Here is a 22119-nt window from a genome sequence, read left to right on the forward strand (position 1 = left end):
ACTCTGGGCGACACCGTACTGTAGAACAACATTATAAACATCATATGAGCTATTTACTGAAGGATGTGTGAGAAAACAACTAAACCTGTACTGCATTATCTATCTATCTGTCTGTCAGCCTGCCTGTCTATCTATCTATCTGTCTGTCAGCCTGCCTGTCTATCTATATATCTATCTGTCTGTCAGCCTGCCTGCCTGTCTATCTATCTGTCAGCCTGCCTGCCTATCTATCTATCTGTCTATCTGTCTATCTATCTGTCAGCCTGCCTGTCTATCTATCTGTCAGCCTGCCTGTCTATCTATCTGTCTGTCTGCCTATCTATCTGTCTGTCAGCCTGCCTGTCTATCTATCTATATGTCTATCTATCTGTCTGTCTGCCTATCTATCTATATATCTATCTATCTGTCTGTCAGCCTGCCTGTCTATCTATCTGTCAGCCTGCCTGTCTATCTATCTATCTGTCTGTCAGCCTGTCTGTCTATCTGTCTGTCAGCCTGCCTATCTATCTATCTATCTGTCTGTCTGCCTATCTATCTGTCTGTCAGCCTGCCTGTCTATCTATCTATCTGTCTGTCTGCCTATCTATCTGTCTGTCAGCCTGCCTGTCTATCTATCTGTCTGTCAGCCTGTCTGTCTATCTGTCTGTCAGCCTGCCTATCTATCTATCTATCTGTCTGTCTGTCAGCCTGCCTGACTATCTATCTATATGTCTATCTGTATGTCTGCCTATCTATCTGTCTGTCAGCCTGCCTGTCTGTCTATCTATCTATCTGTCTGTCAGCCTGCCTGTCTATCTATCTATCTATCTATCTATCTGTCTGTCAGCCTGCCTATCTATCTATCTGTCTGTCAGCCTGCCTGTCTATCTATCTATATGTCTATCTATCTGTCTGTCTGCCTATCTATCTGTCAGCCAGCCTGCCTGCCTATCTATCTGTCTGTCAGCCTGCCTATCTATATATCTATCTATCTGTCAGCCTGCCTGTCTATCTATCTATATATCTATCTGTCTGTCAGCCTGCCTGTCTATCTATCTATCTGTCTGTCAGCCTGCCTGTCTATCTATCTATATGTCTATCTATCTGTCTGTCTGCCTATCTATCTGTCAGTCAGCCTGCCTGTCTATCTATCTGTCAGCCTGCCTATCTATATATCTATCTATCTGTCTGTCAGCCTGCCTGTCTATCTATCTATATATCTATCTGTCTGTCAGCCTGCCTATCTATCTATCTATCTATCTATCTATCTGTCTGTCAGCCTGCCTGTCTATCTATCTATATGTCTATCTATCTATCTGTCTGCCTATCTATCTATCAGCCAGCCTGCCTGTCTATCTTTCTATCTATCTGTCTGTCTATCTATCTGTCAGCCTGCCTGTCTATCTATCTATATGTCTATCTATCTGTCTGTCAGCCTGCCTGTCTATCTATCTGTCTGTCAGCCTGCCTGTCTATCTATCTATATGTCTATCTATCTGTCTGTCAGCCTGCCTGTCTATCTATCTATATGTCTATCTATCTATCAGTCAGCCTGCCTATCCATCCATTTATTTGTCTGTATATCCATCCATCATCCGTCTATCTATCCATTTATCTGTCTGTCTATCCATCCATCCGTCTATCCATCCATCTATCCGTCTTGTCTGTCTATCCATCCATCTATCCGTCTTGTCTGTCTATCCATCCATCCATCCGTCTGTCTGTCTATCCATCCATCCATCCGTCTGTCTGTCTGTCTATCCATCCATCCGTCCGTCTGTCTATCCATCCATCCATCCGTCTGTCTGTCTGTCTATCCATCCATCCATCCATCTGTCTCTATCCATCCATCCGTCCGTCTGTCTATCCATCCATCCGTCTGTCTGTCTGTCTATCCATCCATCCATCCATCTGTCTCTATCCATCCATCCGTCCGTCTGTCTATCCATCCATCCATCCGTCTGTCTATCCATCCATCCATCCGTCTCTCTATCCATCCATCCGTCTATCCATCCGTCCGTCTGTCTGTCTATCTATATATTTGTCTGTATGCAAGAGATACAAAAAAAAATACAATCTGCACATTTTAAACTCCAACTGGCTCTAAAATATGTTGTTATTTGAGGATATAAATAGTAGACTATTAGTTTTCATGAGCAAAATAACAAATAAAGCAAATAAATGAAGTGAGTTCAATATATTATTTAAAGCATTATCTCAATGTAAACATAAAAAAAGACATTACATTGCACCAGTGCACTTCAGGTCAAAGGGCATACACAACATAATCAAACATGATTGGCTGACACACTAATGTTCAGGACAATCTATATAATCCACATCACATGCATTACACATTCAAGATACAGACGTACTACATGTGAACTAATCATAGGGTTTGTGTTACTGTAATAATGATTATGACACTAAGCCACAAACCATACTCTCAAGCACAGTATTCTTATAGGCTATGTATTAAGTGTTAATCATGGTTTAAACATGCATAACTCACCTTCACTCACATACATACAGACTTTAGACAACAGTAAACTGCTTATGTAACTGATAAACATTACACAATAAAATAATCAAACCCACATCAATCATATCACTTCTGAAGACATGGAATAAACCACTGGAGTTGTGTGGATTACTTTTATGCTACCTTTATGTGCTTTTTGAAGCTTTACATTTCTGGTCACTATTCACTTGCATTGTATGAACCAACAGAGCTGAAATTTTGTTCTGGAAATCTTCATTTGTGTTCTGCAGAAGAAAGAAATTCATACACATCTGGGATGGCATGAGGGTTCATTGTTGATGGGTTTTCGACCAGGGAATTTGCAAAACTGGATCACGCAACCAGGGCCCGTGTAATGTGGGTCCATGAAAGAAGACATCCGGGACTTTTCTTTTTTTTTTATCCCCTTTTCTCGCAATTTGGAATGCAAAATTCCCACTACTTAGTAGGTCCTCGAGGTGGCGCGGTTACTCGCCTCAATCCCGGTGGCGGAGGAAAAGTCACAGTTGCCTCCGCGTCTGAGACCGTCAATCCGCGCATCTGATCACGTGACTCGTTGTGCATGACACCGCGGAGACTCACAGCATGTGGAGACTCATGCTACTCTCCACGATCCACACACAACTCACCACACGCCCCATTGAGAGAACCACTAATCACCACCACGAAGAGGTTACCCCATGTGACTCTACCCTCCCTAGCAACCGGGACAATTTGGTTCCTAAGGAGACCTGGCTGGAGTCCCTCAGCATTAATACTCACTGAGCTACCCAGACCCCCAAGAATGTGTCTTTTAACATCCTTCCTGTTCGTTACAGTCAGTCGATCAAAAAAGTAAAACAAAGCATTCATTTTAATCACACATAGCAAGGATGCGGTAAAGAAACCGTTATAAAGAACTGAAAGACTCTTGTTAAACTCTTAAAGAAAAATCTATTTTTTTTCCCCAAATGAATGTAAACACAATGTAAATGCTTACTAATTGTACACATTGATGCATATAATTAACAAGCATTGTAAAAAAAATTAAAAACAGCTAAAATGGTACTGTCACTTTAAGAGTTTAACAACAGTTTTTTTTCAAAGAGTGACAGCTCATGTCATTATTACCTACACCATTTCAAAATATAAAATTAATTGATAGAATGTAGAATTTTAATATTGTTAAAAAGTTACAATGTGACCATAACAATGATGACAAACAAATTATACACATATAAAATACAAATTCACACTTTTTCAAAACAGGCTCTGTTCAGTTTTAATGTTGTTCTGATCGACCTGAATGTAGCAAACTACTTTTGAAAGTTTATTTTTTGTTTCTTATACTGTAGAGAAAGGTATATGACAATGTGTACTTTGAGCCTTTAAATTGTGTATTAAAGAAGTTTATTCTGATGAGAAATTATAATGTGCATTTTTCTCAAACAATTAAAAAACAAAACAATCACAATCTTCTGTAAGACTTTGTCATTTAAGGGTTATTATATTAAATCGTAAACCTCATTCGAATCACAGGACAACATACTTAACAACAGTAGCCTTAACGACTAAATAACTATTTGACGATTGGTTAACGTAGGTTCCGGTTTAGATGACATCATCAGAATAGGAAGTTGTTTCAGAGGCGGAGCTACAGAAGAAATGACATGTTGAGAAAAGATTACAAAAGGCGGTTTGTTTTCTTTGGAAAGATGTGAACTAATGAATCAAGCATAATAAACGCATGCACATCGTGCTGATGATGAAATTTGCATCACGTGGTAAACATATATACATGTATACAATGGCCTTTAGAACAGTGTTTCCCAACCTTTTGTCTGCCACGGCACACTTTATACGATTAAATTAATTCCACTATCCCACATAGGTGAACCATCTTCAGTATTTTTCCTTTTCAAGAACTTGTCCATGTTTACTGTCCAACTTAGTAGCATGTATACTTGTAATGTTTGAAATATGGCTATGCAAAAATTTAAAATTAAAATAATAACTAGATAGGTACATTTCCTGAAGAAAATGTGAGTGGTGCTTGCCGTGGCAAAACTCGTCAAATAGCATTTTCTAACTTGTTGCTAAGCACTACAATAATGGTCATAGAATTTTTCATGTGTTAGCACTTCGCTAGGGGATTCTAGCATGTGTTAGCATGATGTTAGCATGGTTTTAGCATGTCTTAGTACTTTGCTAGGCGATGTTAGCATGTGTTAGCATGATGCTAACACGGTTTTAGCATGTTTTAGCACTTCGCTAGGCGATGCTAGCATGTGTTAGCATGATGCTAGCACATTTTTAGCATGTTTTTGCACTTCGCTAGGCGATGCTAGCACGTTTTTAACATGTTTTAACACTTTGCTAGGCGATGGTAGCATGTGTTAGCATGATGCTAACACGGTTTTAGCATGTTTTAGCACTTTGCTAGGCGATGCTAGCATGTGTTAGCTTGATGTTAGCACGTTTTTAACATGTTGTAGCACTTCGCTAGGCGATGCTAACATGTGTTAGCATGATGCTAACCCGTTTTTAGCATGTTGTAGCACTACGCTAGGCGATGCAAACATGTGTTAGCATGATGCTAACACGGTTTTAGCATGTTTTAGCACTTCGATAGGCGATGCTAGCATGTGTTAGCTTGATGTTAGCACGTTTTTAACATGTTGTAGCACTTCGCTAGGCGATGCTAACATGTGTTAGCATGATGCTAACCCGTTTTTAGCATGTTGTAGCACTACGCTAGGCGATGCAAACATGTGTTAGCATGATGCTAACACGGTTTTAGCATGTTTTAGCACTTCGATAGGCGATGCTAGCATGTGTTAGCTTACCTCACTCTGGGGTATGTGACAAAAGCTGCAGGAGGAGTAGCGCGCCAAACTTTGTGTGGAATAATAATAATTATAAGAATAATAAGTATACAAGAGAACAATAGTGATGCCTTACCTTTGGCAAGCACCACTAATAAATACTAGTGCCATAGGTAGGCAATGCTGTGTGAGGTAACAGGTGGCAAGGGTGCTAAATGGGTAATTAAAAAAACAAAAACAAACAAAAAAACCAATTAGCTCTTTTATATTTGTAGATTTGGTCTTGCAATGTCTCAACAAATTACAGGGATGCAAACTCATGAGGGGCAAAAATAGTTGAGACAAGCACTGGTCCACCAACATTTTTTCTGGGGATTTTTTAAGCTAAAATCAGCAATTCCAGCTATTTTAGTGATTCAAGATTATAATTGTGCAGAATTAGCTGCAAAATAAATAGTATTTTCAGGCACGTGGCCAGCCTTTTTTTTATTTTTTATAAAAGTGGATCTTTTTTGCAGTTTTTCCCCTCATTTTGTATTTAATTATGATGTTCAAATACTTCATTTTGGTGACTTTTTATGCATTAATTTGTGCTGGATTAGCTTGTCTGCTGGTATCTTAACAAGCACGCTTTTTGATGCACTGAAAATATTTACTACAATGTTGTCAAATTGCTTACCAAGTATAAGAACCGTACCGTGTTTGGCAGTCATTTTGAACGTATGTTCAATATTCTGCGACAATGGCGCTGCTGCCTGCTTTCTCTTCCGCCTCTCCTGCTCTTTTCGCGCCATTCTCACTATCGAACTGAATGTCGTTGGCCTCACTGATTTAGCGCGGTAAAATTTAACGTTTGACATTCGGTTTGGCAGATATAAGGGACCGTCTGAAAACTCCATCACTACACTAAAACATAGGAGATATCCACGCATTCATTCAATTCACGTGCAAGTTATACATAGATAAAACATTATTTTTTTTTTTAAACACTGTAAAATACATTTTCACATTCAGAATGTTCTTATAACTTCCCAGAGGACAGACAGACATACTACAGGTGAGATTATTACAATATAATCAATAAGTACAATAATCAATTTGAGAGGATAGAAGGACTTACTACTTAATCACTAAAGTTAACTACAGCCTTTAAAATTAGAAAATATAATTTTGCTGATTTTTTTTCTATAAAATAATAGATTACTATTCTTATATAATTGATGATACTGTAATAATTTTACCAGTAGTAAGTTCATATATCCTCAGGGAAGTTACTACAACCTTTAAAATGAGAAAACATAATTTTGGTGAATTTTAGTGAATATTTTTTTCTAAAATAATTGATTACTTTACTTATATAATTGATCATATTGTAATAATCTGACCTGTAGTATGACTGTCTGTCCTCTGGGAAGTTATAAGAACATTTTGAATGTGATTTTTTTTTTTACGGTTTTCTTTTCATGTATAACTTGCACGTGAATTGAATGAATGTGTTTTAGCATAGTGAGTGGAGTTTTCAGACGGTCCCTTACATCTGCCAAACCTAATGTCGACCGTCAAACTAACTTTACCGCCCTCACAGATTTTGCTATGAGAACATAACAACAGTTGCTGCGCATGTAACTCCTGTTAAGGATGATATTAACGAATACAAAAACAAAAACCGGACTTACGCTCTGGACCTTTGGCAGTGAGGAGGTGGGGTCGTTCCTGTTAGGTTTAGGTCGAAGTGTTTTCATGGTTTAATTAAACGAAATTTTGAGACAGTCAATGTCTTTTCACAAATTTGGACAGTTTTTAAATATTTCTGGTTACTTAGTACTCTCAAAGACATTATTGGGGAAGCAAAAACGTGTGTGAAAAGCACTTTGCTGTGACGTCACTTCATAGACTTCAATGTATTCTGCAGCACTGACGCTAGTCATGCGATGACCCTTAATGCTTATAAATATCACTCACTTCTGCACATTAATCATTGCTCTTCACAACCACAAATGTGAGTTCGGATCCCTGAAAATAGTATGTTTTTTTCATGCATTTATTTATTTATTATATAATTTTATTATTAAAATAATATAACCGGCACAGCGGTTCGGAAACACTGCTTTAGAAAACACATATAGTTCATTTTGATTTCATGTTGAGCTCTATAACCATTTTTAGATGCTTAATGTCTCAAAACAACATTGAGGCACACTGAGGATTTCTGTTGAATTCATTTGTTTAAATGTGGATTTATACCGTATGTTGTAGCCCTGATTAGTGATTTCTGCATTTGGTCCGAAAGTACAAAATCCCTGGAGAATTGCAAGAGTTAGTATTATACATTTCTATAAAGAATAATCCTAAAGCTAAAGTGTGTGATTTCTGCATCACCAAATGGAATCGCAAATATAATGATTGTTTTAAAACCGGTTTCCCAATCACTCCCACCGCCTCCCATTATTACGCCAAACTGATATTCCCGCCCAAAATTAAGCCACTGGTTGAGTCAGACTGTTGTGTGTTTTTGAGGGCGTCACAGTGTTTACACTCTTGCAGAAGCCAAACTACCAATGCACTACCGACAGATACAACCAATAACAAAATCACACACTTCTGCTTTAAGATCTCATTGTACAGTAGCGCTCTTCTCTTTGGTTCCCACATAGACATCAGTAAAGTGAATATTGTGAATACAGAGATCCATGTGCTTCTGAGATCTTTAGTACTAGTATACTGTCATAAGTGCGTAATCAAGTCACTCCCCCTGCTCTGCTCCACCAATCAAAGGCTCTGTGTCACTGTCCCCGCCCTCCACACTCAGGCAGGGCGGGATGGGTTCCGGGCGACCCTTGAGGGCAAACGCACATGCCAGGAGTGAGAAGACCAGGCCTAGCACCTCGATGTACAGACTTTCTCCTGGAGACATTTGCAGCTCGTTTTTCTGCCTGACAGACGGGCTTTCTCTTCGGTCCAATAGCGAGCCGAGTCTCCCATGCTGCAGGTTGTGTTGGATCACACACAAACAGGTTACGCACACGCCCAGCACCGCCAGACAGTTTAAAGCTGCAGGACAAGACGAGTAAACGTACATCAGCAAGTATTTGGGCGTTACTTATCCACTGCATAATCATAGTAATTACCGAGGCTGCGTTCAGAATAGCATATTAGCATAGTACTCATACTATTTCTGCATACTCTTTCAATTGGACTAAATTAAAAATGCAACATTATGGAGGTCATATGACAACAATGTAGCATTCTACAGTCTAAAATGTTTTTTTTAATGACCACATTAAAAAAACATGGTATTAAAACATTGCGGTATTACCTTGTTTTTTGAACATTTTAGCATGGTTTTATCATGCATTTTTTTTAACAATAGTTATACAATGGTACCATTTTTTTTATATAAATACATATTAGGGCTGTCCATTTAACTGGTTAATAACGTGCGATTCATTTTACAAAAAATAACACGCTAAAATTTTTTACGCATTTAATCGCAATACTTTCCTGAGAGATTCAAACTTGTAGTACCACCTGTTTACTCCAGAGGGCAGTAAGTGAAACTTCAGCTGTGTGAGCAACACACAGTTTATACAGTGAAGAAACACTTCAGCAGAACAACACAAACATGCGTTACATTCTTGCGTTCAAAACACTTGAAGGAGCACAGAAAAACTAAACATTTTACTTTTATGACACAACACACCCGAGACGCTACACAAGCATGTCTGATGCAGGTGTACATTGGGGGTCCTTAAACAAGCCCTCATAATAAATCTCCAACTTATTGACAAATTCACTTGTGAAATGGATTACTGTGAACTGTGTGTCAATGATTGACTTATGATCAATAATATGGTAGTAAATAATACATTGTATTCTAAAGCCACTTTCTGTCTTATCAATGATTAACTCTTCTGCTACAGGTTATACTAGACTTTAATTTGGGATGGGCATTTAGAGTAATTTTGTAGTCGAGTCATTTTAACCGTAGTGTTGTCAAAAGTACGGGTACTTCAGTAACAAGTTGGTACTAAAATAAAAAAGATGTAACGATACCAGAGTTTCTACAATACCGTCTACCGAGCCCCGACTCTATCCGGTACCAGCGAGCAGTATGACTGACACACGACAGAGTGCTCTGTCACTCTTTTTATACTGAAATGCACAATTAATCAAATAAAAATCATGATATGTCCTAGTGTGATTATTAAACTTCAAACGGATGCAATCTAAGTCTTCAAAGACTTTAAGGATCGTTTGTGTTGTATGAGATGACAAAGCACAGCACTAATCCACCGTGAAGCGTGCAGCACGTGTAGACTATATATTTATATAATTAAATCACAGCATTTGCACTTAACGATCACACTGGGAAATGAAGCGAACCGTTTATCCGACAGAAGAAGTGAAGCTTTCGTTTAAAACCCCACGTCAAAATAAAAGCACGTTTAAATATAAAATGTAGGTGCCTGAATTGTAAGAAATTGCAAAAGAAATGTGTATCTCAGCGAGTATTGATGCTGACTATCACACCTGGAGTCGTGAATTTGAATCCAGGGCATGCTGAGTGACTCCAGCCGGGACTCCTTAGCAACCAAATTGGCCCGGTTGCTAGGGAGGGTATAGTCACATGGGGTAACCTCCTCGTGGTCGCTATAATGTGGTTCTCGCTCTCGGTGTGGTGAGTTGTGCGCGGATGCCGCGGAGAATAGCGTGAAGCCTCCACACGCGCTACGTCTCCATGGTAACGCGCTCAACAAGCCACGTGATAAAATCACAAAAATGTGATTCGTCCTCCGCCACCCGGATTGAGTCACTACGCCACTGTGGGCGGGGCCGGGCCGGAATGACGCCCTGGCCCCAATCAGCCTGATGAAGCGAGCCAGGGATAAAGGTGACCGGAGACGGCAGTTCGATCGAGAGAGATCTACAGGCAGCTGACCTGTATGTGTTTATGTTTGTGTGTTTTTGTTTATCATTAATCTTTAATTATATTGTCTTATAACCTCCTTACATTGGCGCCTAAACACAGGATGCCCGTAATAGGGTCCTCGACACTGCCGTCCACCCAGGGGAGCGCCACTGCCATCCGCCGTGGGACGGAGTAGCCCGACCATGGGGAACGGCCACCATCTGCGACGCGAGGAGGGACTAGACTCTCTGAACACCTGGAGCGATGGAGCCGCTGCCAGGGGCGGAGGAGTGCCCTGCCGGCCGCCAGAAAATGCAGAGGGGTCGAGGGAAGACTGCCTATCACGAGGGGAGGAGGGAATCGACTCCCCGACCGCCTGGAGCCAGGGGCGGAGGAGTGTCCCCACGGACCGCCAGAATCGCGGAGGGGCATTCTGTCCGCTGGGGGTCGGAGGTTTGACTCCGGTCCGCCTGGGGAGGAGCGGCTGTCGTCCACCTGAGAGGGCGGAGGAGTGATCGAGGACCACGCGACGGGAGTCTTTGCCCTTGCCTGTTTTTTTTTATTGTCGTTTTTCCCCTCCTGTCTCTTCCCAGCTTGAAGAAGGCGGGGATGACACGCCAGCAGGAAGGGGGGATGTACGTCATACCAGGGGCTCCCCAGCCTGAGGTAACACAGGGAGGAGGGTGGGGCCGGGATATAGCCGACCGGAGACGTGAATGTATTTGTAGCATTCTCTGCATTGCCAGTAGGGGCGCTACTGACCTCTCCGGTCACTTGACTTTCAGGTCAGCTACTATCATGGCAACCGTCTTCATGTTTATAACTAGCTACCTGAATGATGTCACATCTGGTTTATCGGCACAGACATTAGAAGGAAACTATCGGCCCCTTTGAGGAATGAGGTTTGTTACCGCGCGCTTGTAGTACAGTATGTTTCTGGCCTTAAATTTGTATTGGACACAAGTGTTGTCACCTGTTGAGATGTGCAATGATGTCACCAGCTTTGAGTGATTGACAGCTGCCCCAAGGAAGTCCAGCAGGAAGCAGAAACTGGAAAACAGGACAGCGCTGTAGCAGAGAGCCGCGAGGATGTACAGCAGCCACATTCCCCATCCGCTCAGTCCACCCAGAGGACCTACAAAACAACACGAAGACACGTCAGTCATTATCGACGCTACAAACAGTTTATCGGGGTATGTTGAGGTTCATGAATGCAGAACTACTGTCGAGAAGGTCCAGACCTCTGAGGTGGAACAGGCCAAAATCAACGTTTTAAGGGGTTTAAACTAGCTACTTTTCGTCCTGTTCATTTTATGTTTGAAAGTAGTTTATTCCAAGACATTACGCCACAGGAAAGAGTAAAGTGAGGTCTCTTTTCTCAGTAAACAGCTTTATACTGGAGGCTAGTCAAGGTGTATGGTTGAGATTTTATTGGCAGTTAAAATCGTGAGATACGACCTGTGTCCGTGTGATTCTGGTATGCGTGTAGCGTGAAGGCTACTCCATAGATGAGCTGTTTGCTTGGATCAGACGTGTTCTGGACTTGGATCCAGTTTGGGTCGGCAATAGACGTGCAGAGCGAAACCAGAGTGAAGCACTGACACACGGCCGCAGGAGTCAATGCCAGCGTCATTCTGACCTGAGTAAGATACGCAATGATGAGATTTACAACAAAATCACTACATGATCCGTTTGCCACTGTGACAATAAATGAAACCGTTCAAAGGACAATTTGCATATCTCACCTTGTAAATAGAGTTCAAATGGCTTCATATACGGTGAGCTTTTATAGGACCTCATAAAAGGGGTACCTTTGGAGAAAGAACAATGAGACAACAGCAATATTATGGAACTGGCAAAGTACATACATGTAGGAAAGGCCGGGGTTAATAAAATGCACGAGGTGTCTCACCAAACATCAATGCACATATATGCATATATAATTAAAAATGTAAAATGCACAAAATTAAACTTTCTTTTTAGGAAGCAGAAATTGTCATTTATAAATGGCATATTACAATTATAAATAAAAAAAATATTAAAAAAAAGGGACATTTATGAAAACTACTCATTTTATTGGCTTCATAGTGTTCACTTGTTACTATGATATTTATCATTTCAAACATGAATTTGTTTAATTTAAGACAGCTTTGAACGAGGTATTTGTATGTTCAACATACAAAACCATCACTAAACCAAGCATTTATGGACTGTTCCAAAGGCTTTCTAGCGAGTCAGTCCACTGTCGGTCATTTTTGGAACGCTCTCGGGAGCCTATTTCCAGTCATGGCAGTGCAGCTCCTATCTACTTGAATGGAGAAAGACAGAAATCTCCAAAACGGTTGGTCAAAATTACGATCATAGAACATATTTCAAATCAGCAATTAAATCGGACAATACCGGAATCATATATTGTGATTCAGTAATTCAGATTACGCTAAACAACGCAGTTTTCCTAGCTTGTATAGCTATGCGCATGCGCGCTAGCGAGTTGATTGACAGGCGATGTCTGCATCTAAAAGGTGATTGGCTCTTTCACCTGTAAGGCGGGACTTCCTATCTACTTTCCGTTGGACGTTTAAATAGAAGTGGTCCGTCTCTGTTATATATTCTCTGAGTTTTCACGGCAAACATGACAACTGTCATATTGTGTTTATATTGTTTATATTGTGACAACTCCCCCACGTGACACCTAGCCTATAATTGACCTATTGTTAAATCTCATAAAAATGAAGCACTACAAATAATTTGATAATATAATAAACAACAGTCACAATCCCTCTTTAAATATTAATACTTCCCGCTTCACAGCGTGACCATCATGACGTCACACAGAAGACAAACGATTATTTCTCACCTTTCTGAACAAAGCCTCGATAATCTGCCCGGCGTCGCGCTGACATCTCATCCTGCACCAACCGAAGCAAATGCTGTTTCTGAAAAGCCTACATATAAAAACTGTTCATGCTATTTGATTCCAGAGTGCATTAAGATTCAGGACAGCGCTTATGTGTGTCCTACGATGAGCCGAATCAAAATGAAACTACATTCCCAACGGTGCGCTTCAGTAGATTAAACAGCGGCCTCTAGAGGCTGAATCCGGAAGTAAACATCCCATTCATTTATCCCATAGACGAATTGATTTTCAACGATAACTTATAAACATTTAAAGATACACTTACCATGAGCTCCGAGGATGTTCACCGATGGTATATGCTTCATTTGAAGCCATTTATATCAACTTCATTATTTAAAAAATCAAGTTTGATAGCGGAATTAATTGTAAACAACTACATTACCCATAATGCAGTAGCGAAAGATCCATCAATCACAGAACCGCGTTCAACGAAACGTACCTCGGAGCGACCGTTCATTAAAATATATTACTTATATACTTCTAATAAACAACCTAAAATCAAGTTTTTAGAATTCCCATCGTTTTTTTTAATTCAATGACATCATTCGCAATGCTTCATGGGAATGTAGTCCATGCCGTCGTCGTGAAATATGATAAGTACACTTATGTCCGAATTTCTAATACTTTATTGCTTCAAAACAAAGTTAGTGATGTTGTGATTCACCTCTGAGCTGGTTGGTTTGGTTTATGGCGCACAACTCTTTTATGAAGGAATTTATGAAAGGTCTATGGCAGAAATGAATGGGGGAAATACTTCCGGAAACAAGACGGTTGAAAAAGTGGGCGGGCACTGTTACGATCTATATGCGATATATTTTACGCATATATTTTGTTCTTAACAGCTTCATTGGCATCCCTGTGGCGCAACATTTTATATTCAGTAATTAATATATTATGGAAATATGTAATATAAAACTTTACACCTGATATATTTGTAAAGTAAATGTTTGATTTAATATATATATTATTTTTATATTAAAGGAGGAACGAGTCGATATTATTTTTTGTCGTAATTAATATTGCCACAAATGCTGTTGATTAATTTGAACTTGTATTAAACCCAGCATATTCCTTTAATTTCTCACTTAAATTTTTAATCTGGACACGAATCTAAAAACAATTTACAGTATGTAATCTCACTCTAAGACCATATTTGACCCTTTATTTGGTTGTCATGGGATTGTTTCACCCGTTTTATCTTCTGTCAAGTGAAAATTGGCTAATCAATTGGAAACCAAACCCTAACAGGGGAATGAATAGGATGGGGAAACAACACAAACAAGTCAATGAATAGCATCCCACTTTATTTACAGGACTTTACAAAGACAACTTTCATTTTAGGTTCAGATGTCCCTCGCACCGGGTCCAACAGTATTTAATCTCACGCGTTACTCTGTATCTCAGGCGTGAGGTTTATGAGAGTGTTACTGGCTTGTGCGAGTTCTGAGATGGAGATTCTTCCTCTCTGTTTGATAAACTGAGCCACAGCATTCAGCTCCTCTGGCGTGATGAAAATAAACTTCCCTCTGTCATCGATCACCCCTAAAGAAAGTCAAGAGACACAGTTTGGATTTTGTTGTTATTGGACAGTCATAAAGAACACATGTAGATGGTACATGCACCACAGAATCATTGTTTACATTGGTTTCCTGTATGCACACATACTGTACCTGTAAGGGAGCCGTCTGCGATTAAGTCTTGAAGTCTGGCAATAGCATCCTGGAAAAGAGCCACATACATTTAATATACATCAATCAGCCATAACATTAAAACCACCTTCCTAATATGGTGTAGGTCCCCCTCGTGCCAACAAAATGGCGCCAACCCGCATCTCAGAATGCTATTCTTCTCAGCACAATTATACAGAGTGGTTATCCGAGTTACCGCAGACTTTATCAGTTCAAACCATAGACTGTAAAAAAAGATGGCCGACGCCCCTTCGCTCTTTTCCATTGGTGAGAACTGAAGCCGCCAGTGTCCCGATATGGCGCTGACATCTTGGGACTTGAGTCTGCGCAGTTGCGATTTCGGGACCAGACCTGCGCAGTAGTGAGCAGGAAGTAAAGCCGCGAAATCAAGGCCCCGCCCTCACTCTCGCTGAATCAATCGCAAGCACACGCCCCTTTGGACTTATGACGGTGTGAAATAATTAATTATAGAAATTTAGATATTAAATTTAAAGCTCCAATCTCCTCAGTCCTCCGAAGATCCCGAAAAAATGTCAGTTGGTGCTTCAGTGACTACTTCGCTCAGAGAACCTGTCAATCACAGCTGTCAATCATGATGTCACAGCAGCGTTTTTATAGCATCAAATAACTAAAAACAAACTTATTTTGAAAACAAACACTTGAAATGACATCAACGTGATAGAAACGACAGTAAATGACAGAAACTATCTTTGGAAATAAGATATGTGAAGTGTAATTTAATTGTTTAGTTGGTCTCACGTCCCGTTGAATAACATGGGGAGGCGGGGTTTATGACCTATACTAGGACCAGTCTCCGGGGGGTGATCGAGAAGTTTTGGCTTCACATTTGAGGGCTTGTGCGGCACGCTTGGTTCAAACCAGTCTGACCGTTCTCTGTTGATCTCGCTCATCAACAAGAAATGTCGCTCACAGGATATTTTTTGTTTTTGGCGCCATTCGGAGTAAATTCTAGACACTGTTTGTGTGTGAAAATCCCAGAAATGCTCAAACCAGCCCGTCTGATAAAGTCACTCAGATAACCACTCTGTATAATTGTGCTGAGAAGAATAGCATTCTGAGATGCAGGTTGGTGCTGTTTTGGTGGCACGAGGGGGACCTACACCATATTAGGCAGGTGGTTTTAATGTTGTGGCTGATCGGTGTATCTTTGTTAAACACCTTTTATAAGAGCAATCATCCTCATTTAGATATATCATTTGGAAATGCAAATTTTTTTTCCAGCATAAATTAAAGGCATCAAATACTTCTATAAAGTCAGAAGTGCAAAAACTATATTTTTTACATTTATTTTAAACATTTATGCATTTGGCAGACGCTTTTATCCAAAGTGACTTACAGTGCACTTATTACAGGGACAATCCCCCCGGAACAACCTGGAGTTAAGTGCCTTACTCAAGGACACAATGGTGGTGGCTGTGGGGCTTGAACCAGCAACCTTCTGATTACCAGTTCTGTGCTTTAGCCCACAACACCACCACCACTCACTATATGGGGGATAGCACATCAAGGGGGAAAATCCCCAACCAAATATAGAAACGTTCAATATTTTACAATTTACATTTGTCATGAAAATAATGTCACAACAAAACAAAAAAGGACCTAAAATTTATTTACTTGATTTTTTTTTAAGCAAGAAATATGATCTGTTCTTGACAGGATTCATGATTTGTAAAGGCCGATTTATACTTCTCATTCGTCAGCAGAGGAGTTGGTTATTTTGTCTATATAGAGTGTAAAGTCCAGCTTCTTAAAGCGACACCCATATTGTTTCGGTCAAGCGAGTAGTTATTCATTAATCTGATTATTTATTTATTTTCAGCACGGAGTGCCAAAGTGTGCCGGAACATTCATATACATACAGCAACAGAATGCCTGATGTCTGAGACAACATGCGTAATAAATATGCACCTAAATCTGAACATATATATACACACATCTATTAGTATTTTCATTTTTTGAATCCCCTTTTCTCCCAATTTTGGAAGCCCAATTCCCACTACTTAGTAGGTCCTCGTGGTTTTGCGGTTACTCACCTCAATCCAGGTGGCGGAGGACGAATCTCAGTTGCCTCCGCATCTGAGACCGTCAATCCGCGCATCTGATCACGTGACTCGTTGCGCATGACACTGCGGAGACTCACAGCATGTGGAGGCTCATGCTACTCACCACGATCCACACGCAACTCACCACACGCCCCATTGAGAGAACCACTAATCACCACCACGAGGAGGTTACCCCATGTGACTCTACCCTCCCTAGTCACCGGCCAATTTGGTTACCCCATGTGACACTACCATCCATAGCAACCTCCCTAGCAACCGGGCCAATTTGGTTACCCCATGTGAATCTACCCTCCCTAGTCACCGGGCCAATTTGGTTACCCCATGTGACTCTACCCTCCCTAGCAACCGGGCCAATTTGGTTACCCCATGTGACTCTACCCTCCCTAGCAACCGGGCCAATTTGGTTACCCCATGTGACTCTACCCTCCCTAGCAACCGGGCCAATTTGGTTACCCCATGTGACACTACCCTCCATAGCAACCTCCCTAGCAACCGGGCCAATTTGGTTACCCCATGTGACTCTACCCTCCCTAGCAACCGGGCCAATTTGGTTACCCCATGTGACTCTACCCTCCCTAGCAACCGGGCCAATTTGGTTACCCCATGTGACTACTACCCTCCCTAGCAACCGGGCCAATTTGGTTACCCCATGTGACTCTACCCTCCCTAGCAACCGGGCCAATTTGGTTACCCCATGTGACTCTACCCTCCCTAGCAACCGGGCCAATTTGGTTACCCCATGTGACTCTACCCTCCCTAGCAACCGGGCCAATTTGGTTACCCCATGTGACTCTACCCTCCCTAGCAACCGGGCCAATTTGGTTACCCCATGTGACTCTACCCTCCCTAGCAACCAGGCCAATTTGGTTACCCCATGTGACTCTACCCTCCCTAGCAACCGGGCCAATTTGGTTACCCCATGTGACTCTACCCTCCCTAGCAACCGGGCCAATTTGGTTACCCCATGTGACTCTACCCTCCCTAGCAACCGGGCCAATTTGGTTACCCCATCTTTTTAACTTCCTGTTTAATACTGACCTGTGTGCGCATGCTGAAGTGTGATGCCAAGTCCTCCAGCAAAACCACTTTAGATGTCTAAACAAGTCAGAAAGAGACAATCAATACTCAAGATTTAACATGGGAATGTGAAAATATAAATCGAATAAAACAGGACAGATATCTGGTGCTGTCCAACTATCCATACAACTCAAATACTGAATACAGAGCGATGCTTTATTTCTCAAATGATCAGAATCGGGTAAGGTACATTTCCACTTACAAATAATGACCCCCCTATACCTAAAACAATGTTCTGTTTTATGTTTTACCTTGACATATTGGATGAACTCTTGCAGCAGGCTGCGAGACTGAAATATAAATAAAGAACAAATAGCTTCAAAATCTTGCTTGCTAAGAGAAATAAGATGTAGTGATGTCACAGGAAGTGAGTCATCACCTCATTTTCTGTGAGCTCCTCTGCCTCCCCCTGTTCCTCAATCACGAACGACTCCTTCAGCCTCTGGTACTCCTCCTCCTCTCTCCTCTCCTGCTCCTCTTTGGCTCGCTGTAACTCTTCCTCCTGTGGGCAGGAACGAGGAAAATGCGGGTTGAAAAATCGGTGCTTGCACGGTACAATAGTGTTAAAGTTTGAGGTAAGCTTAGGTTTAGTCTTTGGTTCAGTGTAAATGATGAACTTTGTCTCAAACACATTACGAGACTCTGACTTTTCAATATTAATGAATTTCTATGTGGTTGTACAGATGTGAGAAAGAAAAGACCAATCGCAATTCAGTATGGTAATAGCTGTGAGTTAGAAAACCAGCCAGAGTTAAAGGAACAGTTCGGCCATTTACTCACCCTCATGCCATCCCAAATGTGTATGCATTTCTTCTAAATCTACACTTTCACATTCGGTGGGCAGGAAGAATTATATGGTAATAAAAAAGGACTTAAATATTGATCTGTTTCTCACCCACACCTATCATATCACTTCTGAAAACATGGATTAAACCACTGGAGTCTTATGGATTACTTCTATGCTGCCTTTATGTGCTTTTTGGAGCTTCAAAGTTCTGGTCACCATTCACTTGCATTGTATGAACCTACAAAGCTGAGATATTCTTCTAAAAATCTCCATTTGTGTTCTGCAGAAGGAAAGAAAGTCACATCTGGGACGGCATGAGGGTGAGTAAATGATGAGAGAAATTTCATTTTTTGGTGTACTATCCCTTTAAATAAGTGAAGATTTGCAAAAGGTTTTCTTATATTTCTTTAAAAGTATAAAGTTTACAAAAACCAAACAGATATGTGTCACTCCTAAGACTTAAGTTTTCTTCATATCAAAGTTTGATTATAATATATATAAAAAATATAATATTTTCCTATAAATGCTCTCAGTATTTCACAATTACATGCAACAATGCACAAACACATTATGTACTGATTTATAAGCTCACAAAATCAAAAAATGCAAACAGATCATTTTATATCTGTTTACTGGTGAACGCACATAAATGACGAGCCGCTAGTATTTGCACTATTGAAATATGAGTGAAAACGCTTTTGCATTTTATAAGAACTTTTAAGGCATTGTTCTATAAATATACTGTGAGTGTTTTGATTTCTCAACACATTTATGGAGGGTGTTTGTGATGCAGCAACTACTGAACCACAGCAGACTGCATCGGTATCAAACGAGCTCCAGTCGGTCCAAATATTCATACAGTACCTCTATAACTCCCCCATTAAAACAGCATGTGGCACACAAACATTTAAAACATGTCAGTCACTGATGAAGAGCTTAATCAACTTTGGTAAACGGTCTGCACTGATATAGCGCCTTTTTTAACCTTAGTGGTTACCAAAGTGCTTTACACTGTGTCCCAATCACCCATTCAGATACCAATGAAGGCAGAGCTGCATGCTAGGTGCAAGCCCGCCATTGAGAGCAACTTGGGGTTCAGTGTCTTGCCCAAGGACACTTCAGCATGTGGACCGGGAATCGAACCGCTAACCCTGAGATTAGCGGCCGACCCGCTCTACCACCCGAGCCACAGTCGCCCCAAAAAACATGCAACTTTCATACTTTTGGACCATCCAATTGAATATTCGTGACCAACACCTGTGACTGGCTAAGTACCCATCTCATGAAGTTGTGTATATGCTCAAATCTAGTGTAGATCTAAAACATCCATGTGACATGACAATGCTGATTTCTTATCAGAAAGAAGAAAATATGAGGGGTGTTTCATGACCCTATAATTAGCGTACCTGTTTCTGCTCTTGCAGTCTCTCCTTCTCATCTTCTTTCTGTCTCTCTTGTTCTCGGAGTTCCTGCATCCTCTTCCTCTCCTCTCGTTCCTCCAGCTCAGCCTGAAACGCGCACACACACACACACACACATTAATAAACAGAGCTGTGATCTCGGAGCGATGTATAAACAGCAGCAGTATGTGCACCTCTCTCTGAGATCTCCGCGCCTGTTTCTCCTCCAGCTTCCTCTGTTTCTTTGCTCCAACTTTTCCAGCAGCCTGAGGACGTTCTTCAGATGCTTGTCTGTCCTCTTGATTCTCATCAGGTTCCACAGGACTGTCCTCTGAAGAGAGAGACACTCTCTTTTTAGAGATATACAGTGAACTCTGGGACACAACAAACGCAATTTCATAAGACACAGGTTATCTTTAAGGTGTCAATATAAATACCGTTGTCTGATGGATCCCGCTGAGCTCGTTGTTGGGCACTTATTCTGCTCTGAAGGTTTCTACGGCGACGGGGCATCCCAGCTGCCCGCTCTTCTGCCACCTGCGGACGTGCTGCCACTCGAGCCATGACATTCTGATGGTCTTCAAGGTCCGCTGCTGGACAAAGAGCATAAATTATACATGTACTGTATAAATGCTATACGCAAATATGCTTTATGTATCCATGCAGTTCTCCTGGAGTATTCTGAGCTTCTTAATTGTCATGTTAAAGTGATTTTTTAAGCTCCTATATTGTTACCATTAACAACACAGTTGTCAAATAAATACACTACTTAAATAATAATAATTATTTTTAAGTAACAAAAATGTAAACAAGCCATAGTGAATCTCTGCACATTGTTTTGAAAATGACGCAAACATGTCTAGGTCATATTTTCCCCCCAAAAACAGATACAATAAATAAATAAATTACATTAGGAAAGCACTGACATTCCTATATGTCATATATATATATATATACACACACACATAAAGAGTAATGGCATCACAACTTCAATGTCACAGTGCAAAAAAGATTGATACAGAAATCGTTATAATTCTAAAACTAGCTTATTTATTTTTTTATGCTAGATAATTTTTCAGCAGTCATTCGCAGTATGTTGCGTCAAACTGTGCTGCGCTTTGTTTACTAGTCGCGTGTCATCTGTTTAATGTCAATAATTCACTCACCTTCTTCCGTCCGTCCACGAACTTTCACAGCAAACACTATAAGTATGAGCAGAATACATGCAGCTCCAATATACAGAACCAGATCCATTTTAATAGCTAAAAATAGATCTAAAAGTGTACCATCTAATAACTGCTCTAAACCGCTCTACGCAGACTGAGGAAGTTGACGTTGCTCTCTGAGCGCGCGTCACTTCCACAACACAGCGCGCCCCCTGCAGGCGTGGAGGAAAACTGACGCTCGCCATTTACAACTCGTTCACAAATATGGAGCGAAATCATAAAATATTAGGTACAAAATAATAATAATTACAACAAATATATAAAAATGAAGATTATGATAATCTTCTGTTGAAACCAGACATATGTGGAGTCCCCACTAACACTTTTGCGACCTTTGGGACATTTTGGTCTTTTATATTTTTGTTTTTTAAATAATTTGCCAGCTGCATAAAATTTGCCAAAGATGTGTATTTGGGGGAATTTTGATATTTCAACCTCAGTTATTGCAATATTTGCTCCCAGTGCCATTAAATCATAAAATCATGAATTATATGACATTATGCTTTCATTCCAGATCCTTGGCTTCAAAATGTATTTTTGATATTTTCCACCAGATGGCGCCATATTCTCTGTTTGCTGTATTATAGAGCACTGCAGGACAATTAAACAACTGATGCAGATAAAATTGTGTGTGTGTGTTGATATGGATGTCAGAGTGTATCTGTATGCGTGTATTGAGAAATGTGTGTGTGTAAAAACAACAATGGCATGATGTAAACAAACTGGC

General features: G+C 40.6%; 2 protein-coding genes across 3 annotated transcripts; both read right to left on the reverse strand.

Annotated features, from left to right (window-relative positions):
• Positions 1–6748: 6748 nt before the first annotated feature.
• Positions 6749–13235, reverse strand: LOC127643005 (transmembrane protein 127). The gene is made up of 5 exons (XM_052125522.1): positions 13071–13235; positions 11959–12024; positions 11672–11852; positions 11187–11348; positions 6749–8355 (listed from the first exon to the last, which is right to left on the reverse strand). The coding sequence occupies exons 3-5, from the start codon at positions 11844–11846 to the stop codon at positions 8048–8050; spliced, it is 645 nt and encodes a 214-aa protein (XP_051981482.1). The 5' UTR covers positions 11847–11852; positions 11959–12024; positions 13071–13235; the 3' UTR covers positions 6749–8047.
• A 1182-nt stretch (positions 13236–14417) lies between these two features.
• ddrgk1 (DDRGK domain containing 1) lies at positions 14418–21508 on the reverse strand. 2 transcript variants are annotated; one of them, XM_052125514.1, is made up of 9 exons: positions 21333–21508; positions 20604–20759; positions 20361–20497; positions 20173–20274; positions 18359–18481; positions 18231–18269; positions 17941–17997; positions 14801–14849; positions 14418–14672 (listed from the first exon to the last, which is right to left on the reverse strand). In XM_052125514.1, the coding sequence occupies exons 1-9, from the start codon at positions 21418–21420 to the stop codon at positions 14512–14514; spliced, it is 912 nt and encodes a 303-aa protein (XP_051981474.1). In that variant the 5' UTR covers positions 21421–21508; the 3' UTR covers positions 14418–14511. The 2 variants fall into 2 exon arrangements, with proteins under 2 accessions (XP_051981474.1, XP_051981475.1); XM_052125515.1 differs by having other exon boundaries at positions 20604–20756; positions 21333–21507.
• Positions 21509–22119: the final 611 nt, after the last annotated feature.

The sequence above is a fragment of the Xyrauchen texanus genome, chromosome 4 (genome assembly GCF_025860055.1).
Source record: "Xyrauchen texanus isolate HMW12.3.18 chromosome 4, RBS_HiC_50CHRs, whole genome shotgun sequence".
In the NCBI taxonomy this organism is placed as follows: domain Eukaryota; kingdom Metazoa; phylum Chordata; class Actinopteri; order Cypriniformes; family Catostomidae; genus Xyrauchen; species Xyrauchen texanus.

Bases quoted from the DNA above. Each gene is read 5' to 3' on its own strand.
- LOC127643005 (XM_052125522.1), bottom strand. From the start codon at position 11,846: ATGACGCTGGCATTGACTCCTGCGGCCGTGTGTCAGTGCTTCACTCTG. The intron at 11,349-11,671 runs GTCGTATCTCAC...GTTGTTTTGTAG, and splicing joins CCAGAATCACACGGACACAG to GTCCTCTGGGTGGACTGAGC. The intron at 8,356-11,186 runs GTGACAACACTT...CTTGTCCTGCAG, and splicing joins ATCATTGCACATCTCAACAG to CTTTAAACTGTCTGGCGGTG.
- ddrgk1 (XM_052125514.1), bottom strand. From the start codon at position 21,420: ATGGATCTGGTTCTGTATATTGGAGCTGCATGTATTCTGCTCATACTT. The intron at 20,760-21,332 runs GTGAGTGAATTA...CTCTTTGTCCAG, and splicing joins TCGTGGACGGACGGAAGAAG to CAGCGGACCTTGAAGACCAT. The intron at 20,498-20,603 runs GTATTTATATTG...CTCTCTCTTCAG, and splicing joins GCGGGATCCATCAGACAACG to AGGACAGTCCTGTGGAACCT.